General features: G+C 31.0%; 8 protein-coding genes across 8 annotated transcripts; 4 read left to right on the top strand and 4 right to left on the bottom strand.

The window, feature by feature from the left end:
- The first annotated feature begins 26 nt into the window (after positions 1-26).
- LOC128893918 (proteasome assembly chaperone 2) lies at positions 27-1,250 on the top strand. Its single transcript, XM_054155254.1, has 3 exons — positions 27-238; positions 416-760; positions 821-1,250. Exons 2-3 carry the CDS (start codon positions 428-430, stop codon positions 1,232-1,234), a joined length of 747 nt encoding a protein of 248 aa, XP_054011229.1. The 5' UTR covers positions 27-238; positions 416-427; the 3' UTR covers positions 1,235-1,250.
- Positions 1,251-1,403: 153 nt separating this feature from the next.
- LOC128893924 (translocon-associated protein subunit delta) lies at positions 1,404-2,342 on the bottom strand. The gene is made up of 2 exons (XM_054155261.1): positions 1,906-2,342; positions 1,404-1,802 (listed from the first exon to the last, which is right to left on the bottom strand). Exons 1-2 carry the CDS (start codon positions 2,155-2,157, stop codon positions 1,542-1,544), a joined length of 513 nt encoding a protein of 170 aa, XP_054011236.1. The 5' UTR covers positions 2,158-2,342; the 3' UTR covers positions 1,404-1,541.
- Positions 2,343-2,650: 308 nt separating this feature from the next.
- Positions 2,651-4,107, bottom strand: LOC128893923 (pleckstrin homology domain-containing family J member 1-like). Its single transcript, XM_054155260.1, has 2 exons — positions 3,698-4,107; positions 2,651-3,491 (listed from the first exon to the last, which is right to left on the bottom strand). Exons 1-2 carry the CDS (start codon positions 3,786-3,788, stop codon positions 3,055-3,057), a joined length of 528 nt encoding a protein of 175 aa, XP_054011235.1. The 5' UTR covers positions 3,789-4,107; the 3' UTR covers positions 2,651-3,054.
- Positions 4,108-4,333: 226 nt separating this feature from the next.
- LOC128893890 (probable E3 ubiquitin-protein ligase MGRN1) lies at positions 4,334-7,389 on the top strand. Its single transcript, XM_054155213.1, has 9 exons — positions 4,334-4,651; positions 4,827-4,945; positions 5,015-5,280; positions 5,349-5,490; positions 5,563-5,766; positions 5,848-6,087; positions 6,208-6,368; positions 6,456-6,723; positions 6,795-7,389. The coding sequence occupies exons 1-9, from the start codon at positions 4,564-4,566 to the stop codon at positions 6,966-6,968; spliced, it is 1,662 nt and encodes a 553-aa protein (XP_054011188.1). The 5' UTR covers positions 4,334-4,563; the 3' UTR covers positions 6,969-7,389.
- Positions 7,390-7,477: 88 nt separating this feature from the next.
- On the bottom strand, positions 7,478-8,706 carry LOC128893921 (60S ribosomal protein L10). Its single transcript, XM_054155258.1, has 4 exons — positions 8,649-8,706; positions 8,473-8,500; positions 7,961-8,266; positions 7,478-7,859 (listed from the first exon to the last, which is right to left on the bottom strand). Exons 2-4 carry the CDS (start codon positions 8,493-8,495, stop codon positions 7,529-7,531), a joined length of 660 nt encoding a protein of 219 aa, XP_054011233.1. The 5' UTR covers positions 8,496-8,500; positions 8,649-8,706; the 3' UTR covers positions 7,478-7,528.
- A 132-nt stretch (positions 8,707-8,838) lies between these two features.
- Positions 8,839-9,799, top strand: LOC128893926 (mediator of RNA polymerase II transcription subunit 9). Its single transcript, XM_054155263.1, has 3 exons — positions 8,839-8,998; positions 9,456-9,561; positions 9,643-9,799. The coding sequence occupies exons 1-3, from the start codon at positions 8,895-8,897 to the stop codon at positions 9,781-9,783; spliced, it is 351 nt and encodes a 116-aa protein (XP_054011238.1). The 5' UTR covers positions 8,839-8,894; the 3' UTR covers positions 9,784-9,799.
- A 1,151-nt stretch (positions 9,800-10,950) lies between these two features.
- LOC128893888 (GTP-binding protein 1) lies at positions 10,951-14,856 on the bottom strand. Its single transcript, XM_054155211.1, has 11 exons — positions 14,723-14,856; positions 13,915-14,282; positions 13,570-13,681; positions 13,321-13,501; positions 13,054-13,232; positions 12,824-12,976; positions 12,493-12,742; positions 12,278-12,422; positions 11,833-12,151; positions 11,481-11,758; positions 10,951-11,402 (listed from the first exon to the last, which is right to left on the bottom strand). Exons 2-11 carry the CDS (start codon positions 14,011-14,013, stop codon positions 11,217-11,219), a joined length of 1,902 nt encoding a protein of 633 aa, XP_054011186.1. The 5' UTR covers positions 14,014-14,282; positions 14,723-14,856; the 3' UTR covers positions 10,951-11,216.
- Positions 14,857-15,583: 727 nt separating this feature from the next.
- LOC128893927 (dynein axonemal light chain 4) lies at positions 15,584-17,454 on the top strand. Its single transcript, XM_054155264.1, has 2 exons — positions 15,584-16,067; positions 16,373-17,454. Exons 1-2 carry the CDS (start codon positions 16,008-16,010, stop codon positions 16,619-16,621), a joined length of 309 nt encoding a protein of 102 aa, XP_054011239.1. The 5' UTR covers positions 15,584-16,007; the 3' UTR covers positions 16,622-17,454.
- The last annotated feature ends 117 nt before the right edge of the window (positions 17,455-17,571 follow it).

Below are 17,571 nucleotides of genomic sequence, written 5' to 3' on the forward strand. Positions count from 1 at the left end.
TTTTCAGACTATGCAGGTAAACTAGAGGAAACATAGAGATACTATAGTTCCTATGGAAGTAAACCTCAAATTGTCAAACTGATATTGCAAGTTTCCATAAACATCTATAAATTTAAACTCATTTGTAATACGTTTTTTGTGTAACTTTACTGATTGTGTATCATCTGTGTTAAATATTATATAAATTTAACCTGCTGTATTAATTACATAAATGAATACATAGAGAAACAGTTGTAAGGTAGAATGTATTCAATATTTAATAATCATTTTCTTGTAGTGACTTGCGAATTTCAAATTCAAATAAATAAAAGTTTTAAAGTGTTGATATTACCTAGAATTTTTATCGTAAAAGTTTTATTTACATAATATACATCAAAACCTTTACTAAAATGCAATTTTATCATTCATGAAATAGATACGAAGAAAAATGATAAAAGTACCAAAAGAAATTGATCTTGAAAATTACATTTTGATAATTCCATCAGTGGCTGTTGGAAATGTTGGACAATTATCCATCGATCTGTTGATCTCTAGTTTGAATCTATGTAAAATTGGATCCATGTGGAATCCTGCATTCATTCCAATCTCTGGTCGTGATCCTTATGATAAACATTCCAACTCTCTTTGTACAGCAGCTGATTTTTATCTTGGAACTTCGTGTAAAGTAATCCTTCTACAATTACGTTCACCTAATGTTGGTGATTCAACTGATTTTTTTGATGAATTAACGCAATTTATTCACCAAAGAAAAATCAGTAAGGTATGCATATTTTGTTATTTATTCATTTATTTTTATATTAACGAAGAATCTGTTTTCTAGATAATAATTTTAACAAGTAGTTACGACTATGAACAGTTTGATAGATCGGATACCAGCTTGAGATATCTTAGTTCGGATAATTCGTTACTGAACAATGAAAAGCTTCTTGAAACTCTTTGTTGGAAAAAGCATTCAAGAAAGACTTTAATGGACTCATCAGGAAGTTATTGCATTCCTGGTGGAGGATTCGCGAATGGACTTTATGAATATCTTAAGTCAATGAAAATTCCTTGCACTGTATTATTTTGTTACTGTTCTGAAGGAGACAATGTACATGATGCATTAATATTAGTCAAAGGTTTAAATCAATGGTTAAATCTATTAGAAATTAGTACAGATGGTGGTATTAATGTTACATATCCACCATCTTGGGAATACCTTTTTGGTAATCCACCTTCGTCTGAAATATATTAAGTATGGTGCTTAAAGCTTTTGTTATTTACAAAATTTCAATTTTAACAAAGTCAACAATACTTAATATTGTACAAAGATGAAATGTTTGGGAGAATTTAGATCTAAAACTTTGTTAATTAGAATCAAGCGCTAATTTAATCAACAGTAAATTAATATCAAATAATACTAATTGTAATTAAATAAAAAATATTGTATTTAAGAGAAAATCTCAGTGACAACAATTTATAATAAATACATTTTTTAATAATTCAGTTGAAAAATGTATAATTTTCATAATTTATTTTAAAAATGATATAAAATGAAATACTTAAGCAAGAAGCTTAAATTTAGAAGAAAAAGCAAAGTAGGAGACTAAAGCTGCTAAGAGAGCAGCAAGAAGTTCCGAATTGACCCAGGGTCCAAGATAGACACCTGGATTGTTAAGTACTACGACAACCAAAGGTTTTACAGAACTCGCGTCCTCTCCATTTCTATAAGCTTTACGTATGGCTGCGTATCTTTCTTCATCATACAGGTTTATTCTGTAATCTCCCGAATGTGCCTTCTTCACATCTTCTATCCAAGAAACCTAAAAATTTAATTTTATTACGACTAATTGAATTTCAATTTCTTATAGGAGATAATTCGACTTAAAAAGACACAGTTAATGTATAAATTTGTTTGATTAATACCTGATATTTGTTATCAGAGCTTAACCTAGCAGCAGGCAATGCTCTTCCTTCGACTTCTGCATACAATGTGATACCTTTCACACCATTGCTACATTTAAGAACAAACTGTGTCGTAAATGCAATGCTCGTTAGAATTGTTGCATCTTCCGTGACATATGCGGACGCAACAACTTCTGGCTTTTGGCAAGTTTCGCCAGAAATTCCGGAAACTGCACTAACTATTAAAATACAAACAATAGCGAGTTGATTCATCTTTCTTCCACTATGTTTTCGATTGATGTATTACTTAAACGTTAAAAAAAAAATTATATTATTAATTTTCTAGCTGTAAAACCGTGACTACTACCGGCAGCTTAAATCATGTTAGGTTAAGTGATATGATACAACCAATTACAACTACAAGTTGATCATGGCGGCCTCTTCGAGAACGCGTGGATATTCGTGGTTACACGTGGTAAAGAGTTGGAAACAATGCTACCAACTCTTCACTTCTAAAATTTATTTTTATGTTATTTATACATTTATCTCACTGACTGTACATAAACACTGATAAGCACTTACAGACTGTAAACCAGACATCATTTAAATAGTCACTTATAAAAATATTCTTTATTTTATATAATATTACAAGCAGGCATTACGAATTAGTAAAAATTAATAATATTGTACAATGTGTATATAACAGAGTATTTGGTATTTGAATACTTAAAAAATTGTTATCTACAGTAGAGTTTGTACCTATAAGATATCTTGATTATAATAAATTAATAACATACAGTAAATTCCACGTAACGCTTCTCAAGAATTAAACTATATTATAGCAGATTTTTTTGGTTCTTTCAAAATTGTATCAAAATTACTTTACATAGATACACGTAAAATGTTTGTTACATTAATAAATAATAAGAGAGTGATGTAAATAATTTGCAGTGATATAAAATCCTTATTTTACCTTGTACATACAATGTAAACTGTATAAGTCATGTATTAGCTAGAATAAATAAATTTTATAACTTGTCACTTTCTTTTTTGTAGGAATAATTTACATTTAACATTGCAATTTGATCTATCTTCGTATTATTTTTTATAAGCAAATAATACTTCAATTTCAAAATATAGCGTACAAAAATTACAATTAAATTATTTCGCTTAAAATTCAATCAAATTCGCTTCTTTTGTTACTGTACTTAATGCTGTTGATGATACAGCTGACATAGAAGAAGAAGGTTGATGGGAACGAAAAGTTGGGTACACAAGCAAGGGATCCTCTCCTGTCTTTCTGCTTAATTTCTCTTGAAGCATTATTAAACGTGACCGCCAATATTCGTAACTAGCACGGTTAAGTGCATTTACCCATTGTTCTACTTGAGATTCTGAACGCCCACTCAAAATATGCCTTTTCTCATGATCGTCACGAAATGCTATACTAAACGCGAATACTCCTTCGCACGCGCTATCGATATTAATACAATAATTTTCTAATACAATCACACCAGCTGGTTGTCTTCTGTCAATATGTCCTAATTCGTTGATATTAAAATAAAATAATAGATTGTACCTTAGTTTGAACCATTTTTCTTTAAATACTGAAAGACAAATAATAGGAGTATTAGAGAAACAGCATTATCAATTGTGAGAATATATTATAAATGGTATATTAAATATAATAATTTATTAGATTGTCGAGTATACGATATCTGTGTCATAATAGAATCAATGTTAAAATATAGGTTAGGTTAAGATGTATAAGAGTCGTTTGAATAAATCTAGGTAACACTTGTCTCAAACTAACCTGATTTATGTGCTCGTTTATGATTTAAACGACCTTCGAGAGCAGCATGACCATTGCTTGCTTCTGCAAGCTCTTTTTCATTGAATTTCATGATTCTAGAAGATCAATTATACTCCAAACATTCCTGCGTAATATGAATACTATATCATAGTTATAATATAATTCATATTATTGATTGCATCAATTCATTCAAAAATTTGTCTGCGATTACTTATTGTCACTCCAATATTACGTATATTTCATTATAATGTATGATCTTTCATCGATCTTCTCAACCTCACTTAATCTTAATAAATTATTTGTAATAATTACATATGTGATAATAATTATAGGAACTTTATTAAACTTTATCATCTAAGATCGAACATCAAACGTCAACATTAAAGTTCGCAGAATACAAAACTGAAGTTTTGAAATAACGCGTATTATTGCAGCAGGCTGAGAAACATGCATATGAATTCGTTGTGTTTTTTAAATAATTCATTGTAACAATCAATGATCCTTTCGATATACGAATAGATAGGTTTATTTTGCTAATGAAATTAGTAATATTAATTCCAATAAATGGATTAATCTTGTTCTATACAAAAAAAATGGTCAAATATGTATTTTTATAAGATTGGTGAACCTGTAAGACACATGTGCAATGTATTTCATACCGTTCACATGTAAAGTTTTGTAAATGTCAATTGGACAATTTGTCAAAATTACTGACATCGTGGAATTTTTGTTTACTAATGATTATGATTTACGTTTTCTACATGTAATTTGACAGTTTATTAAGCGAAAAATATATGATTAGTTTATACGCATAAGCAGGTTGTCTTATAGCGACGATTCATAATTATTTTTAATATAATTAAGCGATGGGATCGCTAACAAGTCGACAAAACGCTGGCGTTGAAGAAGTTGATATTGTTTCGAATCATGCATACAAATATCCACCTCGTTCTGGTTTGTTTCTATTAACTTTCAGATGTCTTAATGGCATGAAATTAATCTAAAAAATATTATAAGAATGTTAAAATATTTATGTAACAATGAACCAATTTTAATTCAAAATAAAATTACATGTTAATAGTATCGTACATTAAAATTTAGTTTTTGTTTAACGCATTTTACTCATTAGGAAGCTACTTTGGTAGCCATTTCATAATGGGTGGCGAAAGATTCGATACCCCTCAACCAGAAGCATACCTTTTCGGGGAAAATGCTGACTTGAACTTTTTAGGAAGCAGACCAACACCTGTAATATAATATTTAATATTGTAATTTTAAGATTGTGTGTAGCACTTGAAAATATCATTTTTATTTTAGTTTCCATATCCGCCACCACAAGCTAATGATCCAACTAAGACACTTAAAAGTTTAGTAAATATAAGGAGAGAATCGTTGAGGCTAATTCGTAATGTTGATCAAACTTCCACTTCACCTCAGTGTCATAGCGTGAAACATTATGGAGATGGTGATATCGATAAAAAGCCAAGTCGGTATAATATTGAATTCACATTTGACTGTGATGTGAGATGTGCAATTACAATATATTATTTTTGCACTGAGGAGGTCACCACAAAGGGAGTTACGTATGTACTAGATATTTTAAATGCATTAGAAAAATTATACACGATTTAAAAGATAAATTTATTTACAGTTATGTACCAAGAGATCCTTCAATGAATTCTGAAATATACTATTACAAAAAAGGTGCAAATCAATTATTTTCTCAAACGTCACACATATTTGATCCCACAGTGTGTAACGAAGAAGATTTAACGTATAATGCTGATAGGGAAGTATGTACATCAAATACATATTAGATTTATAAACACTTCGAATTATTCTCCCTTCATTTTTATTATTTACAGATAATACCAATAGCGATACACTGTGTGGCAGAAGAAGGCTCTGATGAACCAAAACAGTCTCATACAACAATTGCAGTTGTTGAAAAACATTCAGATGGAACATACGTGCTGAAGGCACTTAAGCAAAAGCTTTATGTCGATGGTCTTTGTTATTTACTTCAAGAAATATATGGTATTGAAAATAAAAATGCTGAAAATGCGAAGGTATATCTTATAAGTTCACAGACAATTTCATTTTTAATACCATATCTTATTATTGAATTAATCGCAATTTTTTTTTCGTAGCAACAAGGTAGCGATGAAGATACGGACGATAACGGATCGGAATGTGTCATTTGTATGTGTGACGTACGAGACACTTTAATACTACCATGCAGACATTTATGTTTGTGTAATGGTTGCGCAGATTCTCTTAGGTACCAAGCTAATAATTGTCCAATATGTCGCGCTCCTTTCAGAGCTCTTCTTCAAATTAAAGCACTTCAAAAAGCAACTGGAGCTATATCAAATCCGCCATTACCAGAGGTCAATATTTGTTCGTACAAGTAATTAGTAATGCATCCGTCAATGTAATAGTTTCTTGTTATATTTGATTTAAGGTAATAAGTCTGGCAATATTCCACTGACGAAGTATTAAATATTTAGGGAAGCTGCGAAAACATTCCATCTGGGTATGAAGCTGTATCGTTGATAGAAGCTTTGAACGGTCCGTATATCCCAAGAGCTGCTGGTCTTGCTCCAGAATCTCCAGACACACCCGATACAGATACAGCTAGTGCAATTCAAGCAGCTGAAGCATTGAATAGGCAAAATACTTTATTAATTATTTTAATGTTCAAATTATATTCCTTGTTTAATAAGATGCTTACGTGCGATAACTTGTAATTTAACAGGTCAGTAGAACGTACTCCCGTATCGAAACATGCATCTTCAAAGGAAGCAGATATATCTGCAAGGACGAGTAGTACTGCATGTCCTACCCCAGAGTTTCGTATGTCAGTTTTATTAGCTAGAGACGAACATTCAGGATCACAGAAGGATCTTCATAGTCGGTCTCCTGCAATGAGAACGAAAACTTCTGGACATATACGCGAGAAATCTCTAAGATCGCGAGACACTCTCAGACTTGTAAATGAAAAACAACCTGTTTCCCATTATGAGGTAATCTGATGTCTCTTGAATTAATTTGCAATTCATTTTCAAGTGTTTGAGCATTAATTTAATATTTACAGGGCCAAGGACAGGATGAAGATGAAGCAGAAAAACTATCTCCTCTATTAGATGCGGCAACTAGTACAGAAGCCCTCGATTCTCACAGTCATGGAATGTGTGACATAGATATTGACGATGAGATTCAAAATACAGAAAACGAGAATGACGCCGATATGCCATGTCACTCTCATTAAAGAAATATGCAACGTGTAAAAACATTTGATCATAATATCAGTTTTAAAATGTACATGTTATCCAATTACCTTTTGTAATATAAAATTACTTACATTCCTTTAAAATTATTTTAAATTGTAAATAATATATTATTACTTATAAATTATAACAAAATATCTTTTTGTTAAAGTTACTGACTCGAATCCATGGAGGAATATATGCATATTCATTAGTTAAGATTCAAATTTAATGTCTTAATTGACACAAGCAACTAATAAATGTTAACATCTATTTCATTATTTACACAAGTTTTTTTACCCATACATTTGATCCATTCTCTATTGTTACAGTCGCTCTTTTAAAACGTATGTCAATTAAGTTGCCAAAGTTTACTATCATTGCAAATTTTTCACAAACTAAAATAAATATTTTAAGAAAGGGTACCTTTAGTGTATTTTATATAATTATTAAAAAATGTTGTACAGTATAAAGGCAGAAAGAGTATGAAATAAGATTAATAACACATAAGTCTGTTTTAAATTGGTTTAATCAAAATGAAGACCAAAAGCTGAATTGTTGCTTAAGCGGTAGCAAGAATTCTTCTGAATTTCTTCCAATCATCAAGAGGACCGTGTTCAGGCAAATACTTGACGTTGCAACCATCTGGAGCAAGGCGACCAGCTAATTTCCATTCCTCGTATTCAGCTCGGTCGTATTTAGTGAATCCCCATTTTTTGGAAACATAAATCTTTTGACGGCCGGGGAACTTGAACTTCGCACGACGCAATGCTTCGATAACAGCAGCCTTATGACGGTCCGATGAACGTACACTCATTATAGGTTGTCCAATGTGTACTCTAGCTACTGTACCTTGTGGCTTACCAAAAGCTCCTCTCATTCCAGTTTGGAGCCTTAAAAAGAAAACGAAAGATAATGTTATTAAAATTCTTAAAATACTAGAATAAATATTTCAGTCTATTGTAAAATAAAATGTTTAATATCATTTATATACCTATCAGCTCCAGCACATGATAACATTTTGTTGATGCGAATAACGTGGAATGGATGAAGTCTCATACGAATATGGAATTGATCTTTTCCAGCATTTTTGACCATATACTTATTCGCACAGATACGTCCAGCTTCAAGAGCTTCAGAACTGAGCTGTTCATATTCATCGGACACTAAGTGCACGCATAATGGAAAATCCTCTACAGAGGCTTTCTTCTTTCCAAGATCAAAAATACGAATTTTCGGGTCAGGCACACCACGACAAAATCTTGATTTCGGGTAAGGTTTGTTCTTGCAATACCGATAGCTATAACAGAATGCAAATCATTCGTGTTACAAGTTGTGATGAAATTCCTAACCTCTAATACTATCTACATACTTTTCAGTATTTGGACTTTGAAACGTTACAAATTATTTTTAAATATATTAAACTAAGAAAAATGAAACATGTTTCATTATTTTCTTCCATTAAGACTTGAATCAAATTTAGAAAACGAATATTTGATTACGTACCATCTAGCTGGTCGGCGCCCCATATTGGCTGTCAATAATAAATAAAAAATATTAGTTCAATGCTCAAATAACAGGTCCAAAAAATTATAATAATAGTTTAAAACGATACAAAAGAAATGGATGTTTAATATAATTAAAGATTCTTATAGATTACGACAGACAAACAAAAACACTACCTTGTGCTTCCTAACGATGAGGAGAGGAAAAGAATTAGCAGTCTGAACTGAGGTACAGGTAACATCGTGAAGTTAACAACAACTCAAAACTCACTAGAGTCTAGTGACTAGAGTCTAGTGACTAGTTAAGGACAGTTTTCAATAGACGAGTATTTATTTTGACTAAAGTCGTCAACAATCATCGAAATCGCGTGTTGAATACCGTAAAAATATATTTATGACCATTTATAAAATGACAGGGTCGTAATGGAGTCAGCAGAATTATCGGAGGAGGCTCCTTTACGCGCGCAATTTACAGTTGATGATTTAGACATTGAAATATTACCACTTATATATGAAATAATTCGGAGGTTCGTGTATTCTAATATGTTTAGAACTATGCCATTTGCACTGTAAACATTGCTCTTAATTGTCTAAAATAAAAGCTTCACAATAGATAACCCCTATTTGTTTACATTATCTGAATTGTTGCAATAATACATTGTTTTTTTTATCTATAAAACACGTGTTTTCAATTCCAGAAATAACTCTGTTTTTATAAATGTTATTATAAATGGTATTATTTAATGTCATGAAATACTTGCAATGTTTACAATTTATTTACGGTTTCGTAAAAAATAACTTTTAGCAATTATGTATACAGATAAATGTTTACAACTATGCACAGATGACGTAGAAGTGTATATATTTTAGATTAAAATATTAGGGTTAAACGTAATTTAATCAAACCTTGTAACAAGATATACTTAGACTTTGAGACATTTATTATGCAATAAGTTCTTATAGGATTGTTTAATTTATTTTTAGTATTGAAAAAGATCCACATGATACTACGCAGAAGGCCAAAGAATCTCAGGATACAAGTCATAAGATTTTAGAACTGCAAAAGAAATTTGATTCTGCAAGGGCACAGGTGAGAATATTATGATAATGAATATTATATGTAATGAAATTTTTAGTAAAAAGATCTTAATATATTGTTCGTATTCTATAGATTAAAAGACTACCAGGAATAGAATACAGTAAAGAAGAACAACTACAAAAGCTTGAAACTCTTCGCAAACAGCTCAGACTTAAACGCGAGCTTCTATTAAAGTACCGTAATATGTGTACATTTGAAGTACCGAAAGTATAAATATTTATTCAACTGGCGATAAAAAAAAAGGGGGAATCATATCATTATGCCTTTTTTTCGTACATTGTTCTTGTACTTGATGAATAATGAACGTTTGATTAACAAGTTATCAGAATCGAGACCGGTTAGGCAAGCTGCACAATTCGTAGTGTACGTATTAAATCGCACAGGTACATTGCATGGCATGTCCCGAGTTTCTTTTTCTAATCCACAAGAATTCGTTAAACAATTAAAAAATATAGCCCAATCATTTAAACAAGACTTTCAGAAAATAAAAGATGACGTTAAGAAAAAACCGCCATACTAACCTCCATAGAAATGGTTTGTTATTTATGAAAAGTTCGACTTCGAATTAGATGTAGAATAAACTAGCTTCGTAATAATCACACGATGAATGACAAAGGATGTATATTTTGAATTTATTATCAAGGTTAAAATGAAAATAAATTTGAGTCCCAATGCTGTATCCATAATACTAGTTCCATTAATAAATATGTAAATAAAATTTTACAAATACTAGGAAATGTATAAAGTACCTTTCTATAATACGAAGAATGTATTATATAATTTTTGTGCGTATTTTTTTGTGAAAATTTTTATTTTTCTAATTTAAATACAGTATAAGTATAATATAGTAAGTGCATTATAACACACAAGCTTATACTGTACACTTTATATGCAAGTTATAAAAGTGATATTCTTTTCAATTTTGTTTTATGTAAAATAAATATGTGATACTACAAAGAAAGAACGTCTGAATATATTTTCCATGCAAATATTTCGCCTGACATCAATGAATGTCATATAGTTGGTTAACAAATCTTTCAAGAAAACATATATTTATACTCCTTATACAGATTATATTTACTAAGGATTATTATAAAATACATTCATACTTAGAAAAATAAAACACTTTATCAATAACAACGTACATTCCTTCAAACGTTTTAGAAACATCGTTTTTTTTTTTTAATTCCAATAATTTAGTTATAGCGTGAAAGACAAATTTGTACTCTAATTGGGTTGAAAGCACGACGCGTGTTACATGTAATAATTCAGGGGTTCTTTCTATGTCAAAGGAGAAAGATATTTTTGAAGAATACAAGCGACCCCCTACTTGGATAAAACTTCCAATTATAAAGAATAGTTTTATATATTTCATATAAATAACTATTAAAATAATACATTTATTTATATATAAACAAAGAGCTTTCAAAATATTAGAAATTAATAAAATAAAGAAAAAATGGTATCACTTGTATACTAAGGTTTCATTCTAAGACGGAATATTTTTTTAAAGAAAAAAAGCTGAAACAAAACTTGTATACAAGTAAAACTCTCGTCGTTAAGTGTCGAGAGTTTAAAACGATTTGTATATGTAGATTGTGTACATATATACATACATGTATATGAATTTTGTACATAAACATCGGTTATACTTTTGTGGGAGGATTTTGCTCCGAGAGAGGTTGAATAATACTATTAGCAGTATTATGAGATCGTCCTCCCCTTCGTCCCCTACTCGTTTTATTTTGACTCATACCAGATTTTTGGAGCAAATTTTCTTGTTTCGATGCCTGTCCTTCGAATGAAGAACTCGTCTCTGTTGCATCTAACGGCTAGTACAATGAAATAAATGCATGTTCATCATTACAAAAATATGGTATATACTCTTACAAAACGCAGATATGACATACTTGCATCATAGACGAAGAACTTTGACGATTCTGGGATGTTTTATTTGGTTTATTAGACCTATTTGTTTGCATAGCCATAGTACTAGAATATGGAATAAGTTTTAAAACATTGCCTACTGCTTTAGTACGTCCTTCTCTGAAAACCATTCTTTGTCCTGGTTTTATATACTCAGGATGCTTTATAAATCTAAAGCGCACTAAAGCTTTATCTCCAGTTCTCAGACAATCTTGTGACATAGAAATTATAGATGCTGTTTGCCTTATACTTCCACAGTGAACTGAAAATGATTTTGTATAAACTTGAGCATTAAAGTGGATTAGAAATGAAGCGTGAACTGAAAAGAAGAGTTACCCATTGCTTGATAACAAGAACTGATTGTTGTCGGATGATGCAACACGAGAATTTCACCTTCGAATTCCCAACAAGCCTGTGGATTTAATGCTGGTGCGACCATTACCATACCTTTTCGAATTTGCGATCTTTTAATTTTTTTTAACGCAAAACTAGCAGTCTGACCACCTCTCACTTCGCGAACAGGCATTCTTTTTCTATGTATACTCTTCACTGCGATTGGAATGAAACGACCTAAAGGATCAGGTCCTAGTAATAGAGTGTCGTTTAGTTTTATGACACCTTTCAGAGTTGTTCCTGAAACTACAGTACCAACACCCTACAAGAAAGAAATATATTTTCTTGACAGAACAGACATATTATTTTATATCTATCGAACTATTGTGTATTTCCAAATTAATTACATTGTTGTACATACATGCGAATCATATAATGAAACACTTACCGGTACTGAATACGTATCATCTATCTGAAACTCCGCTGGTTCATCGTCATGACTAGTTATCCTTGCGGTTAATAAATTCAAAAACATTTTAAGGAGATTTAAATTTTCGCCCGACACATTCGAAACTTGAAAAATAGGACACAACCTACGTAAATACATTAGCTGTTGAATATTGTTTGGTATATAAGTGACGTAATATAAAAATGAATGCTGACCGTTCTGACACAAAATTGGTAGCGCTAACGACGACGTCGTCAGGAGTTTTCACGGTGACAGGTACCTTCCTGCAACCTGGAGATTTCAAGATCCTTATCAATAGTCTTAAATTTTCTTGCAATATATTCGATGGACACATATCAATTTTCGTAACAACAACGAATACTGGTACTGACAAAGCTAAAGCTAAGCCTAGGTGTTCCTTTGTCATTCCGACGATGCCTGCGTTTGCTCCAACCATTAACATACCTAAAATATATATTACGTCTTTTCAATTCTACGAGGTATATAAGTAAACGTATATTCTATAAAATTATTAAATTGTTTTACCAAAGTCAGGCGCGTGTCCTGTCATTCCAAAAACGGTTGTTTTTAAGTACCTTTCGTGGCCAGCAAGATCAATGAATGTTATAACTTTAGAAGATTTTTCACATATTTTTACCCAATCCAAAGATCCGTGTTCTGGCTTATTTACTACATTGCCTAAGTACAGAATATGATGGATGTATATGATTCTATGAATAATATAGAAATGAAATATTTATATATTTGTGTCATACCGACACTGTCAAATCCAAGAATATCATTTCCAACCGAACTAGTACGACCTGTTTCAGCCTCGTGTTTATGACGAAATAATTTTTGACGTGCCAAGCCTCGACCGTTGTCAAGTTCTCCATGCGTCAATACACCCAAAAGTGTCGACTTTCCAGCATCCACGTTACCGACAACAGCCACTCTGTAAATAGACTTTGTTAGATCAACTCTTTCTATATTTTATTCAATTACACCATTTTGAAATTATCTGTATTATCTAAAACAGAAACCTAATTTCTAAGAAATCTTGTCTATCTAGACGCATTCGCACTAGATATTGTCCTACAAGGCCATGATCTACTTTATTCTGTCGTAGTAGCACACAGTCAGCTTCTAACGTAGCAGCAAGTGACTGCAAGGTGGCTACAGATGCTTCGTACTCATCTTCTTTTAAGCCATCTTCAGAGCCATCTAAAATAATATTCAAACTATAATATTTTTGTAAAAATTGTATGCATTATCGAAAATTAGATACAAACCTTCACCAATGCCAATATCAAAAATTGTTTCGCTACCACCATCTAGAATTCTTTCTTTTAAGCGTCTAAGTAGTAACTCGTATTGATCTTCTGACGGGCTAACTAAAACATTCTGGAATTTATTATAATTCATTGATTAATGTCATTCTAAAATACTGTAGATTGGAATAAAATGTAGAGATCCTATTTCCACCTACGCAATGCAATAGTGTTGCTTGAGAGTTACATGAGAGTTGCTTATATATAGGATTGTAAGTGTATTGATGAATAAAGTACATAATGTAAAGGTTCAATATATGCAACTGTTGCATTACTTTGGATGGTAAAGAATGTAAGACATCATACCTTTCCTCTAATACTAGAGTAATCCATAGAAATAGGTGCATGATCTTTCTCTTGCATTTGTTTTATGGTTGATGAGACAATGGTTCCACTTCCTGCCATGTTTACATGTATGTCTAGGTCTCGATAGTTCAATAAATCTTTTCTATCAATGGTTCCTATATAGCAATTTGCATAAAAGTTTAAACTGTCTGCGTACGCATTGGTGCTTTGAACATCTTCCAATATTTGAATCCAAATCTTCTTCTGTAGATTCTTGGTATTAGCATATGCATAACTGTCGTACAATGATTTTAATATTGATATATGTGTATCAACTTATCAAAAATGTATCATGTATGAATATTGTAAACACATTCCTTGTTATAAATCTGAAATGATTTTAAAAAAGAATATTACTACACAATATTTACTTAATTTTGAAGTTGTAAATTTAGAGAAATATTTCATTGATTCATAAATAAAATTGTCAGCTTCCTTAATCTATTTCTATAACTCATTGTGTGTATATATATATCTGTAATAAATTTATAATGAGAAATTTTAAGGTATAAATCACTGGACCGAATAAGAGAATTTAAACTAAATCTCAATAATATGAGATATCTTTGCAGAAGGTATACTATTTTAAATATATATATATTATTCGAGTCCATTACGCATTTAATTAAGAATGTTTTGTTTATATCTGAAGGGATATATTCCTAACATACTGCAAACTAAGTAGTATATATACAGCTCAAAGGTGAAAGAAAACTAACAATATGAAAGCTGATAGTTCGTTTACATAAGAACAATCATATTCGTTTACCTGTCATGAAACGTTTATGTTGTGCACTACTCCTTTGCGTAATCGCACCACAAAACTTTACGCGACAGAAAACACCAATGGACTTACGAAAAAGCTGTCACGATTGCGCGATCTCATTCCGTTCAAGATGTTATCTATAGCAATGTATAGTATAATATTCAGTAACATTGGTGCGTGGGATATCGTAAGCTATCGACCAAACTTATCGATAATTGAAACGACAGTCTCGATAATTCATCTGCTATCGATCCATTTAATTATTCAAATTTTTAATTCATATTTTTCAATTTGGTTTGCAAACTCTGTATGTATATATGAATATTTAAAAGTACGTTCGTAATGAAATACGATACGAAATGTACAATATTTGAAATTGGGTACGCCACTTTTAAACAATTATCCTTTACTTTTCATAAATGCATAATTAATACGATTCGTGGTCTTATTGCGCTACGATATACTTGTAAATATATCAAATTTATCATTTTCATGAATATTTATTTAACGCAGTAATAATTATGTAGCCTTTAGTTAGTGACGCCATTTTGCGGCGACTCTGGGAACTATTTTTGCTACAAACTTGAGCATTTCGCCACCGATGGCGCCACTGGTACTAAAACCGCTCACTGAGCGGCTCAATGCAGCTCAATGTGCTATGCCCTTTCTAGATGCACCCGAAATGCTTAATTAAAACTTCATTACATTTGATTACACGAAATTGATATCGTAACATGGGGGTTTCGATTAAGAGCTAGAATATCATCGTTCGATATCGTTTATTAATTATGCGTCTATTTCACCCCTTAGCCTACATTTAGGGCCGGCGCAAGGCAGGTTCAGCGCGTTCGCCGGAACCCGGGCCCGTATTTTGGGGGGCCCCGCGGTCTACGAAAATGTTGATTAACTTTTTACGGAATGATGATACATTTTTTTAGTAGCAATGATTCAGTTTAAAGGAGTGACAAAAATCATCAAAGTATTATTATTTAAATTATCTTATAAAAAATATATAATATGTAACAGCGTTTGTAAATAAATAATTCCTTGTTGTAAAATTTAAGTGTAGGATTTGAATGTGAATTCAGGCCCCGCAAAATTGTTGAACCCGGCACCGCAAAAGGTCACGCCGGCCCTGCGCCTTAACTTAGATCACAATTTGAGAACCTCTGAGTTAGGGGTTCGGGGGTAAACGTGCGCCTGAAAGATGGCAATTTTCTTATTGTCTCTCAAATAGGAAGAGTGGTACCTTACACACGAATTTTGATGTTACTTTAATTGAAAAAAAATGACTGAAGTGAAGAAAGATGACGTCGTTAAAATTTTACATACGTATCCTTTATGCAGAGTAAGTAAAATGTATATTACGTTAATCGTATTAAGAAATATTTGGAAGAGAAATAGATTCAGTTGCTTTCCTCTTTCGTCGACGTTTGATCAATAGAAGAAGTCATTAAGTGAAAAAAATACCATTTATATATATGTATACATATATTTAAAATGCATTTTTTTATTAAACTTGTTATTGTATACTTATTTTCGGATTAGGTTATCAAACTATTGAATTTAAGGTATTGTTCGTGCATGTATTATTTTACTTAAGTGAAATTCATCTTTATATTTAACGAAGCTTTTGTTATTGGATATGCGTAGAAATGCGATATGTCGGACGAAATGAAACAAGAAGCAATGGAATTGTGCGTCACCGCCGCGGAAAAATATGCGGATAATTACGAAAGCGTTTCACGAATGATCAAAGAGACGATGGATAAAAAATTCGGCGCTTCGTGGCACACGGTCGTGGGCGAAGGCTACGGATTTGAAATAACTTATCAATTGAAACACCTATTATACATGTATTGTGCTGGGAATTTAGCGATATGCATATGGAAATCGGCATAGTGAAATTAACGAAAATTTTAAAACATCTTGAATATAGAAACAATCGTACAAATCGTGTCTTTATGATTTCACGAACAGATTACTACTTCATATAAAACAATTTTCGTTTGAAGTAATAACTAAAGCTAGCATATTAAAAAAAAATTGTACAAAATAGATTTCCTCAAAATCGTAATTGATAACGTATATATTGACGAATTGACATTTACCATGTGCTAACAAGACAAAAAAAGAAGTATAAATTAAAGCATTAAACGCGAAATCAATGAAAAGAATTTTATACTTTTTCTACAAATAAAAATGTACAATATATAGACAAAATGAATATAGTTATTTTACTATTCATTTTATTTTTGAAATAACTTTATAGCATATTAAATAATTTGTTTTTATTTGTGTTATTGTTTAATAATATTTTTTTATGGAGTTCAATTTAGTCATAATATTTATTTGACTATATAAAATGTAAATTATTGTGTATAAACTATGTAAAAAATATTACTATTGTGTGTCCATGGTTTGTATGTAGTACAATTCATACACACAAAAATTGTGCAAGTATAAATATGTGTATAATTTTTATTTACAAAATTTATTGTTTATGTTCTTTAAACGTTGCAAAAGTGTTTACCTCGATTGTTGTGTAATGTTAAATGTGTAAAATATAATCTATTGTGTATAAATAATTCTATTAAAAATGTATCATTGGTACATAAATACCCATATACCTTTTCTAATGTATTAGTTTTATATTTTACTGTATAATTGATTCTAATATACGTGTATATTTGTTTCTGTTTTCTGATATGAATTAATTTATAAGTTAAAAACATTTATTTTCGTAAGTTACGATTACATTTAACCACATTTTACTATATCGATATACGAATATATATTTTATTACCATTTGAATTTTCATCTGTAAATTATTTTTCTTACTTTTATTTAAA

This window comes from Hylaeus anthracinus, unplaced genomic scaffold, assembly GCF_026225885.1.
Source record: "Hylaeus anthracinus isolate JK02 unplaced genomic scaffold, UHH_iyHylAnth1.0_haploid 3, whole genome shotgun sequence".
Lineage (NCBI taxonomy): Eukaryota > Metazoa > Arthropoda > Insecta > Hymenoptera > Colletidae > Hylaeus > Hylaeus anthracinus.

Bases quoted from the DNA above. Each gene is read 5' to 3' on its own strand.
- LOC128893918 (XM_054155254.1), top strand. From the start codon at position 428: ATGATAAAAGTACCAAAAGAAATTGATCTTGAAAATTACATTTTGATA. The intron at 761-820 runs GTATGCATATTT...TCTGTTTTCTAG, and splicing joins ACCAAAGAAAAATCAGTAAG to ATAATAATTTTAACAAGTAG.
- LOC128893924 (XM_054155261.1), bottom strand. From the start codon at position 2,157: ATGAATCAACTCGCTATTGTTTGTATTTTAATAGTTAGTGCAGTTTCC. The intron at 1,803-1,905 runs GTATTAATCAAA...TTAAATTTTTAG, and splicing joins GCTCTGATAACAAATATCAG to GTTTCTTGGATAGAAGATGT.
- LOC128893923 (XM_054155260.1), bottom strand. From the start codon at position 3,788: ATGAAATTCAATGAAAAAGAGCTTGCAGAAGCAAGCAATGGTCATGCT. The intron at 3,492-3,697 runs GTTAGTTTGAGA...TTTGTCTTTCAG, and splicing joins TAAACGAGCACATAAATCAG to TATTTAAAGAAAAATGGTTC.
- LOC128893890 (XM_054155213.1), top strand. From the start codon at position 4,564: ATGGGATCGCTAACAAGTCGACAAAACGCTGGCGTTGAAGAAGTTGAT. The intron at 4,652-4,826 runs GTTTGTTTCTAT...TTTACTCATTAG, and splicing joins CAAATATCCACCTCGTTCTG to GAAGCTACTTTGGTAGCCAT. The intron at 5,491-5,562 runs GTATGTACATCA...TATTATTTACAG, and splicing joins CGTATAATGCTGATAGGGAA to ATAATACCAATAGCGATACA.
- LOC128893921 (XM_054155258.1), bottom strand. From the start codon at position 8,495: ATGGGGCGCCGACCAGCTAGATG. The intron at 8,267-8,472 runs GTACGTAATCAA...ATTCTGTTATAG, and splicing joins GGGCGCCGACCAGCTAGATG to CTATCGGTATTGCAAGAACA. The intron at 7,860-7,960 runs GTATATAAATGA...TTTCTTTTTAAG, and splicing joins TCATGTGCTGGAGCTGATAG to GCTCCAAACTGGAATGAGAG.
- LOC128893926 (XM_054155263.1), top strand. From the start codon at position 8,895: ATGGAGTCAGCAGAATTATCGGAGGAGGCTCCTTTACGCGCGCAATTT. The intron at 8,999-9,455 runs GTTCGTGTATTC...ATTTATTTTTAG, and splicing joins ATATATGAAATAATTCGGAG to TATTGAAAAAGATCCACATG. The intron at 9,562-9,642 runs GTGAGAATATTA...CGTATTCTATAG, and splicing joins TTGATTCTGCAAGGGCACAG to ATTAAAAGACTACCAGGAAT.
- LOC128893888 (XM_054155211.1), bottom strand. From the start codon at position 14,013: ATGGCAGGAAGTGGAACCATTGTCTCATCAACCATAAAACAAATGCAA. The intron at 12,977-13,053 runs GTATGACACAAA...TTCTGTACTTAG, and splicing joins TCTTGGATTTGACAGTGTCG to GCAATGTAGTAAATAAGCCA. The intron at 12,743-12,823 runs GTAAAACAATTT...TATATATTTTAG, and splicing joins AGGACACGCGCCTGACTTTG to GTATGTTAATGGTTGGAGCA.
- LOC128893927 (XM_054155264.1), top strand. From the start codon at position 16,008: ATGACTGAAGTGAAGAAAGATGACGTCGTTAAAATTTTACATACGTAT. The intron at 16,068-16,372 runs GTAAGTAAAATG...GGATATGCGTAG, and splicing joins ATACGTATCCTTTATGCAGA to AAATGCGATATGTCGGACGA.